The sequence below is a fragment of the Mustela erminea genome, chromosome 18, assembly GCF_009829155.1.
Source record: "Mustela erminea isolate mMusErm1 chromosome 18, mMusErm1.Pri, whole genome shotgun sequence".
Lineage (NCBI taxonomy): Eukaryota > Metazoa > Chordata > Mammalia > Carnivora > Mustelidae > Mustela > Mustela erminea.
The window spans coordinates 44,287,678-44,306,576 of record NC_045631.1 but is presented as its reverse complement, the minus strand read 5'-3'; the positions used below and the strand labels follow the sequence as shown (position 1 = coordinate 44,306,576).

General features: G+C 54.5%; 1 protein-coding gene across 2 annotated transcripts in view; it reads left to right on the top strand.

Moving 5' to 3' along the window:
* MAP3K14 (mitogen-activated protein kinase kinase kinase 14) overlaps window positions 1–18,899 on the top strand; it is a 43,365-nt gene that overhangs the window by 19,372 nt on the left and 5,094 nt on the right. For both annotated transcript variants that reach the window (XR_004280527.1, XM_032320834.1), the window contains exons 2-11: window positions 4,064–4,339; window positions 5,439–5,508; window positions 7,302–7,512; window positions 7,619–8,224; window positions 9,173–9,310; window positions 15,125–15,254; window positions 15,491–15,622; window positions 16,088–16,192; window positions 17,630–17,793; window positions 18,195–18,345. Coding sequence is in view for 1 of the 2 variants with exons in the window: in XM_032320834.1 (XP_032176725.1) it covers window positions 4,084–4,339; window positions 5,439–5,508; window positions 7,302–7,512; window positions 7,619–8,224; window positions 9,173–9,310; window positions 15,125–15,254; window positions 15,491–15,622; window positions 16,088–16,192; window positions 17,630–17,793; window positions 18,195–18,345 (1,963 nt within the window). In the remaining variant the exon portion in view is untranslated. The remainder of the gene's footprint in view (window positions 1–4,063; window positions 4,340–5,438; window positions 5,509–7,301; window positions 7,513–7,618; window positions 8,225–9,172; window positions 9,311–15,124; window positions 15,255–15,490; window positions 15,623–16,087; window positions 16,193–17,629; window positions 17,794–18,194; window positions 18,346–18,899) is intronic.

The following is an 18,899-nucleotide window of genomic DNA, read 5'->3' as shown; positions in this document are numbered from 1 at the left end:
GAAGGCAGAGGCTCAACCCACTGAGCCACCCATGTGCTCCTAATTTTAATCGATTTAAATGTAAATAGTCACATGTGGCTAATGGCTGCCATATTGGACAGCATGGCCTTACAGTATAGACCAGGGATCAGATGGTAGTCTCTGACCCCTTGGCACAGAATCACCCAGAGAACTTGTCAAAAGTACAGATTCTGGGCCTACTGCCCAGCAACTGTTTCAGGAGGTCTAGGGCAAGTGCATTTTAGAATCATCTGGTTATTTTGACTTGCAGTCAGGTGGGAAACTGCTACATTATTGAGCTCTTCTTTGTCATGGTAGAGCAGTGCCAGAATCATGGCCTTGATCTTCTGAAGAGACTGTAGCAACTTTCTGGGGAATGTCAGACCCTTGGAAAATGTGATGGAAGCTGTGGACCTCTTCCCTGTAAATATACAAACTGTATATAGTTTCTGTGAGTCACAGACCATCCTGAAGCTGTCCTTGAACCCACATGAAGAACTCCCCAAACTTGGTGATGCCCAGATGGCTCAGTTGGTTAAGCATCTGACTCTTGATCTCAGCTCAGGTCTTGATCTCAGGGTTGTAAATTCAAGCCCTACACTGGGCTCCACGCTGGCCATGGAGCCTACTTTAAAAAAAAAAAAAAAAAAGTCCCAACACAGACAACAGAGCTTTACTAGCTGGTGAGGGAGCCAAGTTTGTCTCAGGGCCCAGGAGCCTTGCCCACAGCAGGCATGTCATACAGATAAGCCCAAAGATCACAGATATGCCCAGACTTCTCCAGGGGATCATCGAGGCCCCAGAGAAGACAGACAAGCAGCGTACATGCCCTAAAAGAATACTGAACCAGTAACACGCCTTTCCTTTCCCATTTGGTTTCCATGGCCTTGTAAGTGAACTCAGTGGGCTTGGCTATTACCAGGGCCCACATCTTCAGCTCTGACAGAGAGCAAAAGAGCAGGATGCATTTGAGGCCAGAGTGGAGCCGGGGCGAGCGTCCAGACTGAGTAACGGATTGGGATTTGAACTCACCTTCAAAGGCAGAGACACAACTGGCTCAGTCTTCACACCCCACAGGCTATAGGAGAATGAAGGGGCAGAGCTGCAGGGAAGTGGTCTGGGGCAACAAGCCCCAGAAAACAAGCCAGGGGCAAAGACCCGGCCTAGGAAGGCCGCCTGGCCAGCAGTCCCAGGCTCAATGCAGAACCCTATTTTTTGTAGGCCAGACCCCTTGTAGAAGTGGGGAAGGAGGGACGGGGCCTGCTGTCAGGCCAGAGTATCCTTAGAATAGCTTCTTGAACTTGGAGGCTATCAGGGAGGGTCTGAGTCATGGTCATGTGGCACTGGAGAAGCTGTACAGCTCCCAGGCTGTGATTTTGTGCCCCTGGGAGGTGAGGATCAGCCTGTTTTCCCGTGCCCTTCACAGGTTCAGCTGCCAGCTGCTGGGTTAGCCTCTCAGCGGCCTGCCTGTTCCTCTGTCTGCCTGCCAGCCTCTTGGGTGAGTCATCCGGGCACTGCAGAGGGGGCCCGGGGAGCCCGGCATGCTCTTGGAGACAAGGATCAGGGCCCCTGGCCAGCAGCCCAGCTCACTGCCGAGGCAACATGATGGCTCCTGGGGGGTGAGGGGCAGCCCCACAGCCTCTCCGGAGGGCCATAGCTCAGGATGAGCCCTGTCCAACGAGATAGGCCGTGTGAACCGCACAACAGCTGGGTCTCAGACCAGCTTGGTGCCCTCGAAGCAAGCCCTGATGGCTTGGCCTCATTTCTCTCGCTCCTCACTTGGGACTTTCTCTTCATCCCTGGTGCTCAGGGTCATCCTGTCCCTGAAGGTCATCCTGGGATACCCGCATCCAGCCAACATTGATCATCTCATCCGTGCCCTGCTAGGAGGGCACCACCCCCGCCCTCAGGAGCCTTCTGACCAAACAAGGCATGAGCTTACCCCTGGGGTTTGCCTGGAGCCCAGGAGACTCTGGGAGGGGGCGCCACAGCCTGAAGCTAGGGCTTCTGCGTCCTGGGCCTATTCTGTGTCCTGGGCCTGCAGTGCCACGCAGGACTGGCTGACCTTGAGCAAGTTTCCACTTAATTAGCTTCAGTTTGTTCGAGTGAAAATGAGATTAAAGCACTCCTGAGGTCCTTCTCGGCCCATCTTTAATAGTGTTAGGTTCTGAGGGCTTGGGGTTTTTTCTTAAGACCCATTTTCCCCTGGCAAAGAGGCTGAGACAGGACGCCAGGGTGGCACGGTTGGTTATGCGACCGAGTGTTGATTTCAGTCAGGTCCTGATCTCAGGGTACTGGGATTGAGCCCCATGTCTGGTTCTACACCCAGCCAGGAGTCTGCTTGAGGGTTCTCTCTCCCTCTGCCCCACTACCTCTCTCTTTCTCTCTCTTAAATAAATAAATAAATCTTTAAAAAGAAAAAAAAAAATAAGAGGCTGGAGACAGCTAGGCACTTGGAAGCCAGAGCACCCCTTAGACTTCTCAAGGTCATCAGGTGACGTTGAGGCTGCCCATGCCCCTCCCCAGCATCCAGCATTCAGGGCGAAGCCTGGACATCTGTGCTGAAAGCTGGTGCTGCTCTGAGTTCCGAATCGGCAGACCCTTGAAGGCAGAGCTGGAAGGATCAAATTAGTAGTGACCAACCAGCCCATCCCACCCTCTCCTACCCCCCTACCCACCGCTCCCCAGTCGGGCTGGTTCAGTGCCTCGTGGCTGTTGCAGGGCCACGGACTCCGTAGGAAGAGGGCTTCAGCCTAGCGAGGCCCAGCCCCCCACCATCCCAGGTCAGCTCCTAGCCTCCCAGGGCAAAGGGCCAGTGGTGGATGGTTTGCCTTCACGCGGCCTGCCTTTCTGCCCCGAGAGCGAATAGAGCTGTGTTCTGGGCTGAGTGCCCGGCCAGCAGGGGATACTCCATCTGTTAGCCACAGCTTTAGACCAGCCTGCCAGCAGAGAGCACTTATTAAAATCCTCTCCGAATGTGGTGCCTTCTCAGGCTTGGCGGAAAGCAAGTCCCGACCTGGAGGGACCTACGCTTCGGGAGCGCGCAGGCCCAGCGTTTCAAAATGTTCCCACGTGGTAGCGATCCCAGATTGGTGCAAATCTCTTTCATGACAGCTCGAGTCTGCATGCTGTTTGCACAAGGTTATCTCAGCCCTGGGCTTACTCTCCCCCAGGGCTTCCGGGGAACGCATAGGACTGCTGGACATAGAACCCAGGGAGACGGGAACCCCTGTGCTTTGTCTTCAGAGTCCTAGAGGTGTAGGTTGGCATTGGGTGCGCTAATTAATTATTAAGCTCCACTACCAATATGATACCTGGGAGGGGTTTTCAGCAAACAAGCACGGACGTTACAGAAGGAAGCCTGTCAGTTCCTTCTGGAAGGCCACAGACAGATGTGTCCTGGGAGAGGAGCCGAGTGCAGGCACTGCCATTTGCATGATGATTTCTACAAATCTTTCTACAAATTTTTCTACAAATCTTTCTACAAATCTTCTACAAATTTTCTACAAATCCTCTTAATATGTCATATATGTGAAATGTATAAAATGTATATATCCACACGTAAATCTCTATACACACACACATATGTGTATCTACCTCTTGCTATGCAACAAAAACTTGATTTTCCCCATTTGGAGAAAAGCCACCGTGGCCGGTGTAGACATGTCCTCTAGGAAGGCAAGGTCTGTGCAGAGTCCCTGAGATCACTGGCAGTCTTGGAGTATGGATTCTACCACCGCGTTCCAGGGGAGCAAAACGCAGCATTAAAAAACAACAGAAAGAGATTCGGCCATTATTTATAAAAACAAGAAAGAACAAACCCAGATGTCCGCGCCGTGGCCGTCCTGGAGGAAGTGGGCTGGAACCCGCCTTGCTGGGTGGAGTGGAGGAGTCTGCTTGTGGCAGTGTGGCTAGTAGGAAGAGGAGCCGGGGTGCAGACTCATGCCAAGGGTTGACTCCTTGGCCACTTGGGGTGTTTGGAAGATCAGTATATGAGGCAGAAAGAGGCTGAAAGCCTCTCCCCTGCTTTTCTCCTCCAACCTAGTCTGTTCTGTTCCCTCAGGGTGAGCGTGAGCCTGGGAGATGGCAGTGATGGAAATGGCCTGCCCGGGCGCCCCTGGTTCGGCTGCCGGACAGCAGAAGGAGCTTGCCAAAGCCAAGGAGAAGACACAGGCAATGGGGAAGAAGCAAGGCCCTGTCACCAAGCTCGAGGTTGTGGAGAAGAGCCCTGTGTTCTGCGGGAAGTGGGACATCCTGAACGACGTGATTACCAAAGGCACCGCCAAGGAAGGCTCTGAGGGAGGACTGGCCGCCATCTCCATCATTGCCCAGGCCGAATGTAAGGGCCGGGGCTGGTGACAGAGGGCAGGCGGGCCTGCGGGGGCATTGGGGGGGGGGGGGGGGGAGCAGTCCTTGTGCCAATGTGGCAGGGCACAGGGGTGGGAGGTCAGGGTGACCACTATCAGAGATTTTCACAAGACACAGCTGGGGTGGGGGGTAAGCTAAGAATGAGTCGAAGTGAGAGCTGTCACCGTGCTGGGGACTGCGTGGAGGCCTTTGTCCATCATGACCATAGCAGGGAAGGAGAGCCGGGAAACTTCACCGGTCCTGGGGCTCTTGGCAGGATCATCAAGCAGGCCATCGGCCTTGTGCTGTGACCTTGGACAGCCCGAGCATCTCTGGAGAAGCCCCAGACAGGAAAGGCCAGGTCTTCTGGAAAGCCCCTCTGGGGCCTCTAGGCCCTTCACCACCTTCCACGTTGAGGTGGCCCCGCCCCAGAGAATGAACACCTGCTCTTCGGCCTGCGGGGCCCAGCACGGGGACATAGGCCAGTGCAGGGTGGGGCCTGTCGGGTCGTCTCTGCTTCCACTCCCAGTACTTCTGCATGACTCGGCATGGTGGCTGCCACCAGAGCCTGACTCCCGGGTGCCTGGCTGAGGCCGGAAGTGCTCCTCGCTACCCCCTGCCCTCCAAGGAGCTTTCTTGGGGTACAGCCTGGGGAGACAGTGGCATTTTCCCACATATCCACATCCTTCCCCTGTCTTCCACTCCTGTCTGGCTGGCTTTTGAGGAGAAATGAGAGAATACAAATTAAAACCCTGGGGGACGTGGTGGTCCTAGTACACATATACACATACGTTGATGGATACGACCGTTGACATTTATTGAGCCGATATTATGTGCCGGCTGTCACGTTGGGTGTGTTCCGTGGATCTCACTTAAGCAGCACGGATAGTGAAGCAAGGAGGGCACCCCTCAGCTCCCCCTCTGCTCCTATTCAGTGGGGAGGTGGGGCGAGGGAAGCTGGCGCTGGCAGGGGGCAGGCCGGCAGGCAGGTGGTCTGAGGAGGTATCCGCGAGACGCGTCTCTCCTCAGCGCCCAGTTCCTGTTCTTCCTCTCCTTCCTGCTCATCTGACCTCTTGTCCTTCACTCGCAAGGTGAGAACAGCCAAGAGTTCAGCCCCACCTTTTCAGAGCGGATCTTCATCGCTGGGTCCAAACAGTACAGGTGAGGAGGCCAGCCCGCGTGGGACCCAGGGAACCGAAACCGCGGCCTCCCTCCCCGGCTGCTCTCCCCAGTGACCCCTGGCTCCCTCCTCCAGCACCTGTGGTTCGGCTCTTGGAACCTGCCCAGGTTTTCCTGGCTGAACTGCTCTGTCAGCCAAAGGAGCTTTTCAAAAGCTTTTCACGGCGTGTGGATGACTGCCTCTGGGTCCTATCAGCTTGACATTTTATTTTTATTTTCCTCAGAGTCCTTGCTGCTCCCCCTTGTTTCCCATCAGCAGGGAGGGTGCTGGGAACAGGAGTGACTTTCCTGCTGGTGCGTGACCGCGAATGCAGGCGCCTGGGGGCCGCTCCAACTGTGGGAGAAACCTGCTGGGGCTTTTTCTCGTGCAAGACACATCCAAGGAGGGATGAGGGTTTGGAAACAGGAGGGGGGACCGACAGACTCGCAGCTGGGTAGCCCCACGGAAAGGAAGCCAGAGTGAGGCTCAGTCTGTTCCCAGGCTCCCCATCCCCAAAGATGATTTTTTTGGCCAGCTGCAGGTTGAACTCGGAGATAGTTCCTGCCTCTACCAACAGGCAGACTTTTTTATCATTGGGATTTGGAAAGTGCTAGTGATGGAAAAAGGTGGGGAAGGCTGCTGCCCTTGAACCAAGAATTGCTCAGTGTTTGATGGGAAGCCTTGCGCTGTCCCCAATGCCTTTTGGCCCAGGGTCGGGGGTTTCTGAGGGGCCTGAGCCGAAAGACCAGCTGCCTGAGAGCCCCTAGGCCTTTGGCAGCCCCTTAGGACTGCTGTGACTCTGCCTCCTTTTTGGGGGGCAGCAGTGAGGCCACAGGAGGGCAGCTGAGGCTGTGGTCTGCTGCACGGCCGATCAGCATGGCTTTTTCAGACACTTATCTGTGGCTGGTGGCTTAATACCAAGAGCCTTGTGTCCATGGTGGTAGGCAGTCTCCAGGCCATCTGAGGAGGGAAGGCTCCCCGCTACTGGGCATCAGCCCAGACTTGAGTTGTTGGTTTTTTGTTTTTTTTTTTTTTAAGATTTTATTTATTTCAGAGAGAGGGAGAGAGAGGGGGCACAAGCATGAGGGGGGAATGAGGGCGGAGAGAGAAGCAGCCTCCCCACTGAGCAGGGACCCTGGGATCCTGATCTGAGCCGAAGGCAGACGCTTAACCGACTGAGCCACCCAGGTGCCCCCATAGTGTCTGTGTTTATGCAGCACCTTACATTCCCAGAAACCAGCTGTCTCCAGGAACCAATGGGGGTGGAGGTGCCCAAACTCCCTGTCCCCCACCCAGAGACTATGGAAACAAGCCCTTGTCAGAGCTGAGAATGCCCGCTGTGGAGTGTGGCCCTCCAAGTCCTATGTGCGCCCCCACAGCCCCCCAGGACCTCTCCAGGGACAGCCCACCCTGGAGAGCAGTGAGGGAACCCTCTACCCACCCATTCCCACCCAAGAGCGGTGTGCGCCCCATCATGGCCGTGTGCCCCTTTACGGTGGTAATAACTGTTGTGTGTTGGAAGCTTGCTTGGGGATTAGGCGCTGAGGTAGGCTTTTTAAATGAGCATTTTCCTTTAAACCCCAGCTTTGTCTGCATGGCAGGAAATCCTATGCCCATTTTACAAATGAGAAAACTGAGGTTCCTTGGGCTTTAGGCACCTTCCCACATTCACACAAGCACTCGCCAAGCAGGGATCTGACCTCTGGGTCTTGAGGACTCTGACCGCAGTTACCTGAGCCGTCACACCCCCCTGCCTCCTCACACTGTCAACATGCGTACCTGTCCCTTCTGACAGCCAGTCCGAGAGCCTTGATCAGATCCCCAACAATGTGGCCCATGCGACGGAAGGCAAAATGGCCCGTGTGTGTTGGAAAGGGAAGCGCCGCAGCAAAGCCCAGAAGAAACGCAGGAAGAAGAGCTCCAAGTCCCTGGCTCAGGCCGGAGTGGCCTTGGCCAAACCGCTTCCCAGAACCCCGGAGCAAGAGAGCTGCACAGTCCCCGTACAGGTGAGAGCCATCGCCACAGCCCAGATGTCAGGCTCACAGGGCCTTCAGCTTGGTGCCCAGGCCTCGGCTCTGGCCCTGTGTCCTAACACCTGTGTTTTCCCCACAGGAGGATGAATCCCCCCTAGGCCCTTTGTATGTTAGAAACGCCCTCCAGTTCACCAAGCCTCTGAAGGAGCCAGGCCTCGGCCAACTATGCTTTAAGAAACTCGAGGAGGGCCTACGGCCAGCCCTGCCTCGCTCAGAACTCCACAAACTCATCAGCCCCTTGCAATGTCTGAATCATGTGTGGAAACTCCACCACCCCCAGGATCTCGGCCCCCTGCCCCAGCCCGCTCCCCCCTTCCCCTACAGCAGACTGCCCCATCCCTTCCCATTCCACCCTCTCCAGCCCTGGAAACCTCACCCCTTGGAGTCCTTCCTAGACAAACTGACCTGTGTAGATAACCAGCAGCCCCTGTCTGGCCCTCACCTGGGCAAACTGGCCTGTGCGGACAGTCAGAAGCCGGTGCCTGGCCCCCGCCTGGAGCCCAGCTGCCCAGCCCGCGAGAAGTTTTCCGTGGAGGAGTACCTTGTGCATGCTCTGCAGGGCAGCGTGAGCTCCGGCCGGGCCCACAGCCTGGCCAGCCTGGCCAAGACCTGGTCGGCAGGGGGTTCCAAGCCCCGGAAGCCCAGCCCCGAGACGGAAGACAGCGAGGGGGTCCTGCTGACCGAGGTAAGGGAGCGCCCACGCACCTGCCCCATGGAACACCCACTCTGGGGCCAAGAGCAGCGGCTGGCAGTCAAGTGGGACCCACTGGGGGGGAAGGAGCCTCGCTGGAAACCTGCCAGATCTACTCGCCTTGGTGGGGGGAGGGTCTTCACTCTCAATGGAAGTCACTCGTGCGCGTGACAACACATCTGACAGTAGGAAAATGCGAGGCTTTGGCAAGAGGCAGTATCCCCCACCCCACCTCCAGGTCGCTCTCAGGCCTTCTAGATGTTTCTATCTTGAGTTCTTCTGGTTGGTTAGCTCATTGTTGCTGTCGCTCTCATGTATGTGTCCATGCACACACGTGTGCGTGTGTGTGTTGTATCAGTGATGCGTATTCTGAGAAACAGGAATTAGCTCTGTCAACCTCAGACATTCACTCCCCACCCCTGCTATGAAAGACAAGGATTTTGCGCATCCGCGCTAACCCTGAAACCTGCCTTCCCCCACCCCAGTTCTCTGCTGGAGAGCTTTGTTAATCTTAAGTCATTTCAGCAGACTTAAGTTTGGGGGCCTTCTTCCATCCATCTGTGACATAACCCTAACCCTCTTCACAGTCCTTCTTCCTTTACCTTATAGCTCCTGAGCTATATTTTTTCAGTGTCAAGGTTGTTGACAGTTCCGTTTCTGTTCCACAACCACAAAGCCTGGGGAGAAGGATCTTTCATCACAAGGATCAGCTAGACTTGGGCCACCCACGAAGCTCTCCTTTGCCTTCACCTTATGCCTGTGACCCCCGCTGGTCCTGCCCCTCCAGAGCCCTGCCTCAGACCTGGTGATGTTTTTGGTTATGAGGGCCCCACCCCTGCAGCCTGGCAAGGACTGCCGCCCAGAGAGCCTTCCTCACTGTAACCCTTCGTCCCTCTGCTGCCCTGGCCACTGACACGGGCCTCTCTCTCCTGCCAACCCCAGAAACTCAAGCCGGTGGATTATGAGTACCGAGAGGAGGTCCACTGGGTCACGCGCCAGCCCTGCCTGGGCAGAGGCTCCTTCGGAGAAGTGCACAGGATGGAAGACAAGCAGACCGGCTTCCAGTGCGCCGTCAAAAAGGTACGCGGAAAAGAAAAAGCTATGGGCAGGCTCTGGGAGCTGCAGAGCAGCCTTTCTTGCAAGGGCAATCCGCGGGCAACTGTAGTCAGACTTGTTAACGGAGGCTGGCTGTTGCTGGGCACCCTGGGGTCAGCTGGCCCTGGAAGGGAGCAGTGTCAGCCACATGTCCCAGCCTGGGAGCCGCATTTGGTATGCGTGTGTGTCGGGAGTCTGCAAGTGCACCCACGTCCTGGGCCACTCCTGTTGCCAGGGCCTTCAGGGACAAGTCCAGACCTGGAAGGCAGTTGGCATTGTGGGATTCATGTTGAGCTGAAACCCCTAAACTGCACAGTGGGGGTGCTTGCACCTGGGCCAGAAAGTAATGACCAGAGCAGTACCTGTACCTAACAGGTGCCTCTTGCGTGAAGCTGAGCACTGGGGAGTCAGATCTGATTTGGGTCCGGGCTCTGCCTCCCATTGGCAGGAATAAGAGGTCTTGGGAGGTGGACATTATGAGGAAATGCGACCTACATCGAGAGACCACGGCATGTCTGTCTCCAGAGTTCAGCTGTGAACCAGTCTTTAGGAAGGGGCTGGGGGAGAAGGCTCGTGGTTCTAGGATTCGATGCAGAGGCATGAATCACCTCTCCAGCTCCCTCATTTCCCCAGTGATAGACCTTGAGACCAGAGAGCATCGTGTGCCTGGCTTCAAGCCACAAAGCGAGGCCTGGCACTGAGGCCTCCTTTGGTCAGGGGACCCTGTCCGGGCCCTGCAGCAGAATGCAGACCTTGCTGTCGGGCCTACTCTCCTTCAGATGTCTTTTATCCTACCCTGGCTCTCAGCTCCCTTGACCTTGTCCCCGGCCCAAACTCAGCCTCAGAGCTAGTGCCCAGGGCCACAGGAGGCAGAAATGAGAAACCCTTCCCTGGGACACGTTCTTGGCTCACAATAAAGGGACATAAGCTAGTGTAGTGATGGATCTGGTTTTCAAGTGGGTTTTGTCAGGGACACTCTGCTCTCCAAGAGGAAAGAAGAACCAAGTAGCCAGACCAGGCTGAGCCCGCCCGCCCGCTCAGGCCCCGTGCACAGGGGACACCACTGCTGTGGCTCTCGGCGCTGAGGACACACGTGAGGACATGAATCACCTGCCTTCCTTGGCTTGTGTGTGGGGCCAGGATGTTCAAGTCTGGGGGTTTGGGTCGCCGGGTAACAGGCCGGGAGGGGACTATCCGTAGGTATTACCCCAAACTTCAGACATACCCTGTCAAACAAGCAGGCTCCGCCCTGGGCCAGAGCACAGTCTGGCGGTGCACGGGTCAGCCTCCTCCCCTGGAAGCCAGGGCTCCGTGCCTGACCTCCTCAGCCACAGCCCCACCCCACACACAGGCCATCAGAGAAGGCTCAGCTGTCCCTCCTGAGGGGCGGGTGGCAGGACAGTGAGAGTGTGAAGCGTCCTGGAAACCCAGGCCCAGTGCTGGGGAGAGCTTAGTCACTGGGCTGCTCAGCTGTTGCCCTGCAGAAGTTCTCGGAGTCCAGGCAACGAGGTAAACAACCCTGATATAGTAGAAGAGGAGAGATACTCCGTTTCTCACCTCCTCAAGGCAGGCGGAAAAGCTCCAGCCACACCAAGTGGGCTCCCAATGCCGGACTGTCCACCGCCCCCTGTCCCCTACCCTGCCCCACGACCTCAAGTGGGATGGCTCTTTGACGGCCCGCACAGCTGCCAACAAGGCGGTCAGCGGGGGCTTGAGGGGAGCAGTGGGGCAGGCATGGGCGTCCTTTAGCATTTTCAGCTGGAAGATTTGAAAAACAGTTTCCGGCTAAGAGGGTAGGGTTGGGGGAGGGGGCAGGGATCGGAGGTCAGGGGACACAGGGGGTCAGAACAAGTCTGCGCACCCTCCTCCGGTGTTCCTTGAGGAGGACCCAGCACGTGGTGCAACAGCACTTCCTTGGTCCTCCTTCTAGAACATTAGTGGCCTCAGGTCAGATGCCAGTTGGCCCTGCGTACAGGGTTTAATGTAGGCGGTTTTGTTTATTAAGGTTTTGCTTGATCTTTTAATCGCAAATAAACATAGGCCCATTATAAAATAATCCAGAGGATATTCCAAAACCCAAAAGTCTCCCTGTTCCCCAATCCATTCGCAAAGGTACCTGCCCTTTGACTTTTTAGACTTGATTTTATATATGTATATATATTTATATTTATATTTATATGAACATATAATTTATTTTTGAAAGATTTTATTTGAGAGAGAGCAGGGGGAGTGGGAGACACAGATGAAGAGAGAGTAGTAGACTTCCTGCTGAGCAGGGAGCGCAGTGCAGGGCTCGATCCCAGGAGCCTGAGACCATGACCTCAGGGGAAGGCAGATGCCCAACCGACTGAGCCACCCAGGCACCCCATAAACATGTAGTTTCTTTTATTAAAATGAGATTATATTCTAGAGGCCGTGCCATGTTTTTCATGTAATAGTAGATCATGGTCACATTTCCTTTTTTGGTACAAAGATAGCTCTCTAGTGCTTTTCCTGAGCCAATGCAGAAGTCAGTGGCTGAAGCTACAGAACGCGTGAGCTCCTGGAACTCTATTCTGTGGTGTACTTGTATGTGGTGTGTGTGTACACACACATCTGGCTCAAGCGTGGAGTTCTGGGTGCCTCCTTTTGGCTCTGCCACTGATCTGGGTTAGTGTGGCCTTGGTCAAATCCAGCCAGCTGTTAACAAAGCCCACCGTGCCAGGGGCTGGACACAGATTGGCAGAATCCATGCACCTGCCCCAAAGGAGCTGCGGGTGTAATGGGGGAGGGACATTTCCGTGGCCTAAAGATGGTAGAAGCCGCCATCAGCAAGGTACGTGAGTGAGGGCAGCCTGGACACATGTTGAGGAAGCAGAGCCAGGACTAAGGGGAGAATAGCTCCATGGTGAAGAATAAGGGGGGAGCCCTCTGTTCATTGGGCCCCGTACTGTGTTTTCACCTATTTTATGTTTCTGAGATCTTTAAAAGAATATAGAGAATCGTGATTATACAGATACAATATACAGATGAAATAAAATGGATACAAATACTTTTTTTGTGGATGAAATAAAATGGATACAGATACTAAAGAGGGGAGACTCTCAAGAAAGAGAAATCAATGCCCAAGGTCAGCATGCAGGCCGCTAAGCCGAGGGAGGTGGCTTGTGGATTTGGCAGCTAGGTAATGGCTGACCACACTTTCCACCACCCCCAGGGTATGCTCGCTCCTGAATGGATGTGGGGGAGAAAAAAAAGCAAAACAGTCTGGATATAAAAGCTTAGACTCCTGGAAAGGGCTTCAGTGGAGCAGGGTAGCTGGCAGGTCTGGAGTCAGGCTTCCATAACCAAAACTCCCACCTCTGAGACTGCCAGTGACCTTGGGCAAGTCACTTGTCTGGACTTCAGTTTCCTTGCCCCACAGGCTGCCGTAAGATGCAAACACTGATGCTTACAAAGCACTTAGAACCGGACCTGGCGTGTGTGAAATGGGCAGTAAATACTAGTTTGGGGGGAGGGGTATTTATTGATTTATTTTAGGGAGAGCACATGCACACACGCGTACAGACACACGCGCACACACACATACCACACAGGTGTGGGGGGTGGGGCAGAAGGCGAGGGAGAGAGACTCCCAAGCAGACTTCCCACTGAGTGCAGGCTCCATCCCAGGACCCCGATGAGGGCACTGAAGTCCAGGGATGAGCAGGAAGGCCAGGTACATTCTCCCCACCCCCTCAGGGCTGTCCTTTCTGCTTCCTCTCCCTAATGCACATTATATTTTGAAGTGTCCCCTCTGACCCCCTTGTATCTGGGTTTGTTTGGTTGTTTTTTTTTTTTTTCAGAGATTTCTATTTTTAAGTAATCTCTACACCCCACATTGGGACTTGAATTTACAATCCTGAGATTAAGGGTCGCACACTCTATCCACTGAATCAGCCAAGTGCCCCTGGGTGAGAATGCTTTTAACATTGTTTTAACATTACTGGGACACTCCCAAGGACTTAGGGATGTCTTCCTAGTTAAAGCAGAGGTTCTCAAATGTTCTTCACAACTTTTAGTGTCAGTCATCTTTCATGGCATCCCAGGTCAAAACAAGTACCTAAAAGTTCTGTTTACTGAGTAATTAGGTCACACAGAAGTGTTTAGCCTGACGACTTGGTGGTCATTTGAATAACAATGCAAAAGTGGAAAGAAAATTTTTCTTCTATTCATAACCTTATTTACTTATGGAATGTATGCCTCAGTGGGCACTGCACAATTCTCAAATTTGAAATCTGATTAGACACCCTCGCCTTCCTTTCCTGCTCCACGTTATCCCCCCTGAAGTACTTAGATCACAGCAGCCTCCAGAAACCCAGCTCCCTAAAGACTGGAGCACAAGCTGATGCTGAAACCGAACCGTCTGGAGCTAGTAGTTTGCATGATGCCCCACAGCCAGCCATCACCACTGTTTGCCTCCAATGCCAAACACTGCAGTGCCCGGTGGAGTCCACTGGGGTGCCCCAGACTGCCCCCACTCGCGCTGCCGGAGCCAGAGAGTTAAAGACATCGCCTAATCCAAGTCCTGTAGGGTGAATTCTTTCTAGCTCAGGTTCAGAGCTGGAAACACTGACAAAGAGTCAAAGTTTATGCGAGTTGATGAACCAAACCAGATACTCTGTAACCAGAAGACATTTTCCACTGATAGGCGAAAGTCCAAAAGCCCAAAAGCCCCACCTCGGCAGATCTCCTGCCAAGTCAGCAGGTCTCCCAGCCAAGCGCGGCCAGGTCCTGACTGATTTCTTCCAGGCTGGTTTGGTTGCCACGGGCGCCCCCTGGCGGTGCCTCTCAAGGCTAACACGAGAACGAGCACCAGCCAGAAAGGAGGACAGGGCACTGTTAGGAATACTAAGTGTTTAATAAGCTGCTCTTATCTGAGCTGGAAGGAAGGGGGTGCCTTACATTTCCTGAGCACCTACGGGTTGTCAGGCCTGGTGCTGAATATCATCCTTCCAAATCCTCACTCAACGCGGGAGTGGATACCACTGTCACCACCGTTTGCCTATGCAAAGGGAGTTTAGGGGAAGTGATCTACCTTTGGAAACGGCCAAGCCAGAGTCTCTCGTCTAGGATGTTTGTGTCCCAGGCCTATTTCTTCCTGCCATACTATGCTGGCCCCTACACAGAGGAGTTTGTGGTCCCTGCAGGAGGGGCATTGGCCAAACCCCTCCCCCTGAGAAGCCTCATCTTGGGCCCAGATCCTGGGGAAACAGCTGCAAACAGAATAAACAAGGATTGCTCCGTCTACATGGACATTTTCGTCCTCAGGGGAAAAGACAAATAATTCCGAGCTGAGAAAAGCGCTGAGAAGGGTGCTGACAAGAGCCAGGATCTTGGCTACATCAGCTCTGGCTGCAGATACGATGGAAACCTGGCCTCTGGGGAAAATAGATGTGGATGTTGATAAACAAAAGGTCCCACGTCCTAGAAATGGCCCAGCCATTTGGGCTGGGTGGGGGGGGGAAGTTCTGTGTTTGGCAGATTTGAGCGTGGGCAGCATGCCAGGGGCCTGGATAAGGGTTGTGATTTTTTGTGTGATTCTAAGTGTTTCCACACACATCCGCAGTGCAGAACCTTAACCAACTACTAGAAGTTGAACATGACCCCCAGGGTGCACAGTTTAGCCTCTGAGGGTCCAGTGGGCCCACCAGGGCCCTGCCTGGCCTCAGAATCGACACGGGGGATTGAGTGTCTCCCTGCAGGGAGTCTCCCTGCCAGGATGCTAGGGAACAGCCTGGGCACGCACCCTGACTCACAGCTACCTCTGGGCCCTGCCAGGTGCGCATTGAAGTGTTTCGGGCAGAGGAGTTGGTGGCATGTGCAGGATTGACTTCCCCCAGAATCGTCCCTTTGTATGGAGCTGTGAAGGAAGGTCCTTGGGTCAACATCTTCATGGAACTGCTGGAAGGTAGGGAGCCAGGCGCCACTCTTTCTCCCTCGCAGCTCAGAGCCAAGACTTGGGGTTTTCCCGGGTCTTGGCCAGGTTGACCTTGGTCCCCACTTACTCCATTTTTAACCTCTTGACCCTGTGACGTGGGCAGAAAAGGCCTACTTTCCAACCACCTGCCCTTGGAAGCCCTTTGTCCTTGGCCTGCCTACAGGCCTGGAAATGCCCCATGTAGAGACTGGCCATTGGTCTCCTAGGTGGCTCGCTGGGCCAGCTCATAAAGCAGAAGGGCTGTCTGCCGGAGGACCGGGCCCTTTACTACCTGGGCCAGGCTCTGGAAGGGCTGGAATACCTCCACACCCGAAGAATTCTGCACGGAGATATCAAAGGTGAGGCTCACACCCCAACCACTCTGGTCCCCAGTGGGCTCCTTCCTTACCTTACCCTTCCCAATCCTTCTGGGCCTGCCTCACCATTCCCCGTGGCAGGGCCTGCGTCAGGCTGGGAAGGGCAAGTATGTTTCCCAAGCCCTCAGCCTGACACCGTAGTCGCCAGTGGGCAGCGCTGCCCACACAGCTCCTCCATCCTGGTGACCACTGGGGGAGGGTGGGGACACCAGAGCTGAGTGGCAGCGTCCCAGGAGTAAACTCTGTCCCTGTACCCCAGACAGCCGCCTGCTGCCTGCCTCTAGCCGGAACCGATAACACTCTTGCCTTCCTCATGAGTAAGGACACTCAGCAGAAACAGCAGCTGCCACTTGGGGTCAGCCAGCAGTGGCCTCGCTGGAGGTCCTGATTGGGCTGGGGCCGGAAGGGACTCACCTGTTCCTCTTCTTCTCTGGGGTGGCCTGGCAGCTGACAACGTGCTCCTGTCTAGCGACGGGAGCCGTGCCGCCCTCTGCGACTTCGGCCATGCTGTGTGCCTTCAACCTGATGGCCTGGGGAAGTCACTGGTCACAGGTAAGCCCCGCCCCCCACCACCCTCCCCATCCTTGACTCCGCATTGGCCCCATATCTTCTCCCGTGCTTTCCCTAAGAGCAGTCAGAGATGGGAGCACATTTTGTCCTCCATTATATTTCAGCCCCTCGACAACAGATCTTCTCCTTAGAGCCCCCATGGCTCCAACCCACTTGTACCGCCTATATGGGGAGCTGTGCTCCCAGCCTGTGGCCTCAGCCCTCCTGGGCCTCTGAGCACAGTTTCTGGAAGCACAGCAGGATGGCTGACCGAGGGGCCTAGGCTCTGTAGCTGGAGAAATGCTTGTTTTTAACCCACATTTTTCTGATTTTTTTTTTAATTTTTATTTATTTATTTGACAGACAGAGATCACAAGTAGGCAGAGAGGCAGGCAGAGAGAGAGGAGGAAGCAGGCTCCCCGCTGAGCAGAGAGCCCAATGCGGGGGTCGATCCCGGGACCCTGGGATCATGACCTGAGCTGAAGGCAGAGGCTTTAACCCACTGAGCCACCCAGGCGCCCCCAGTTTTCTGATTATTAAAATAATCCACATCCACTGTAAAATTTTTGGCAATTATAGAGTTACGTGCTATAGAAGAGGAGGAGAAAAGGAGCCTCCACACTCCTTTTGCCCAGAGAGACAATCATGAACATTTTAAGTAATTCCTTCCAGGCCAACTTTTTTCTTTTTTAACCCTGTACGTAGTTAAGGCCGATATAACCCAGTTTTGTGCCCTGCTTTTTTCATTTATAGCATTAAGCATAAAATTATTTCCTCTTGACCAAAAGAAAAAGTCTTTTAGAAGTGATTCGGTTATTAAAGGACTGTCTTGGTAATTCTGAAGAAACAGACTGAAGACGGACCCCCGCCTGTCACTTTAAAATAACTAGTGGAGTTTTTTAATTTTATATTTCTATTTTAGAAATTATTACAAGAATAATTTCTATTCTAAAAATCTTTTGCAGAAAGTAGAACTAAGCAAAAATAAAAAATACAAATCACCAGAGGGGGAAAAAAATCTTCACATCTGGTATTGATCCTTCTAGTTTTCTATGCATTTAAGTTTTCATTTTTTTTTTTTCCTCTTCACTCACTAAAATTTCAGAAACATCAAACCATTAATTAGTCTCCTACAACCTAATTTTCAATGCCCAGGGCTCTCCCCATTTTTTTTTAAAAATATTCTAAGGATGGGGTCCATAGGGTCGAGTCCCTGTTTTGAGTGATACAGCCTTTGCACCAGTTCCCAGTGGGGCCCCTGACTTAGCTTACCCTCTGGCAAGTTTGGTCTAGAAGCTTCCTTTCTATTCAAGGTACTTGAACAGAGACAAATTCCAGGTATTTCAGGAATGGGCTGGGGGCCCGGGGTGGGGGTCACTGCCGAGGCTCTTGCCCCTCCGAGTTCACAGTTGGCTTTCTGGTCTCCCACCGCCTTCCCAGGGGACTACATCCCCGGCACGGAGACCCACATGGCCCCAGAGGTGGTGATGGGCCAGCCCTGTGACGCCAAGGTGGACGTCTGGAGCAGCTGTTGCATGATGCTGCACATGCTCAATGGCTACCATCCGTGGACCCAGTACTTCAGGGGGCCGCTCTGCCTCAAGGTCAGTGCCAGCACCTGGGAGGTGAAGACGGACACCCAGCCTCGGGCTTGTGGTGGCCTCGCTCTGGGCTGCTCTTTGGCGGCAGATGGGAACAGGAAGAGGCCCCATCCTAAATGTGGGGTCCTGATTCAAATACTTGCCACCCAAGTCTGCGGGCTCCAGGGGAGAGCCTAAGGGAGGGATCCCCTCAAGTTCATGGCAGGTCGGGCCTTGCCACCTGACCCTGTCCCGGTCTGCCCAGCCCCCTTCTTCCCTTTCCTTGGCAAAGTCCCAGGCCTCTCCAGTCTTTGTGACCAACTCCAGCCCCACAGGGTAGGGGAGAGTGGAGAAGAGCCAGAACTGGAAGCTGGGTGCTGGGAGTGAGGGGAGACAGGCCGCCCATGTCGCCTTCTGACCCACAGATCGCCAGCGAGCCCCCACCTGTGAGGGAGATCCCGCCCTCCTGCACCCCGCTCACTGCCCAGGTCATCCAGGAGGGGCTGAGGAAAGAGCCTGGCCGCCGGGCCTCTGCGGTGGAGCTGGGGGGAAAGGTCAGCCAGGCGCTGCACCACGGTAAGAGTCCGCCCCTGGCTGCAGCGGGGTGGGGTGAGAGGCGACAGTGGGGTGTTGTGGTCAGGGGCACGGTACTTGACCTCTGAGCACCTTGGTGGCCTGGGTGTCTCCATCTAAAGCATGGGAATGACACCCACCATGGGCTTGTTGGAAGACCAGTGGTGGAGAGACGTGCTCTGTGCTGTGCCTCGATGCTTGGCCGAAGGGGGCCAGAGACTACAACATGGAGAGGGGGGCTTGATCTGATGAGGAATCAGTGACTGTGAGATAAAGCCAGGTGGCACTTCCCAGCCAGTCAGTGAGAAAAGGCAGAAAGTCAGTAGCACCCAGGGGCAGGGAGGATGTGGGGCAGGGGCCCTTAGCTCTGCTGGAGGACACCTCACAGCACGTTGTCGACATCTGCACACAGGTGACCTGTGAGTCGTTTATGGGAGGGGAGAAGGATGCAGGGGCACATCCCTTCCTGGGAGCTCGGAGGGGCCAAGGGCAAGCGGTGGCGCACGGGGTGTGTCCCGTGGAACTCCAAAGGGCAGTGAAAGCAAGACAGTGTTCTC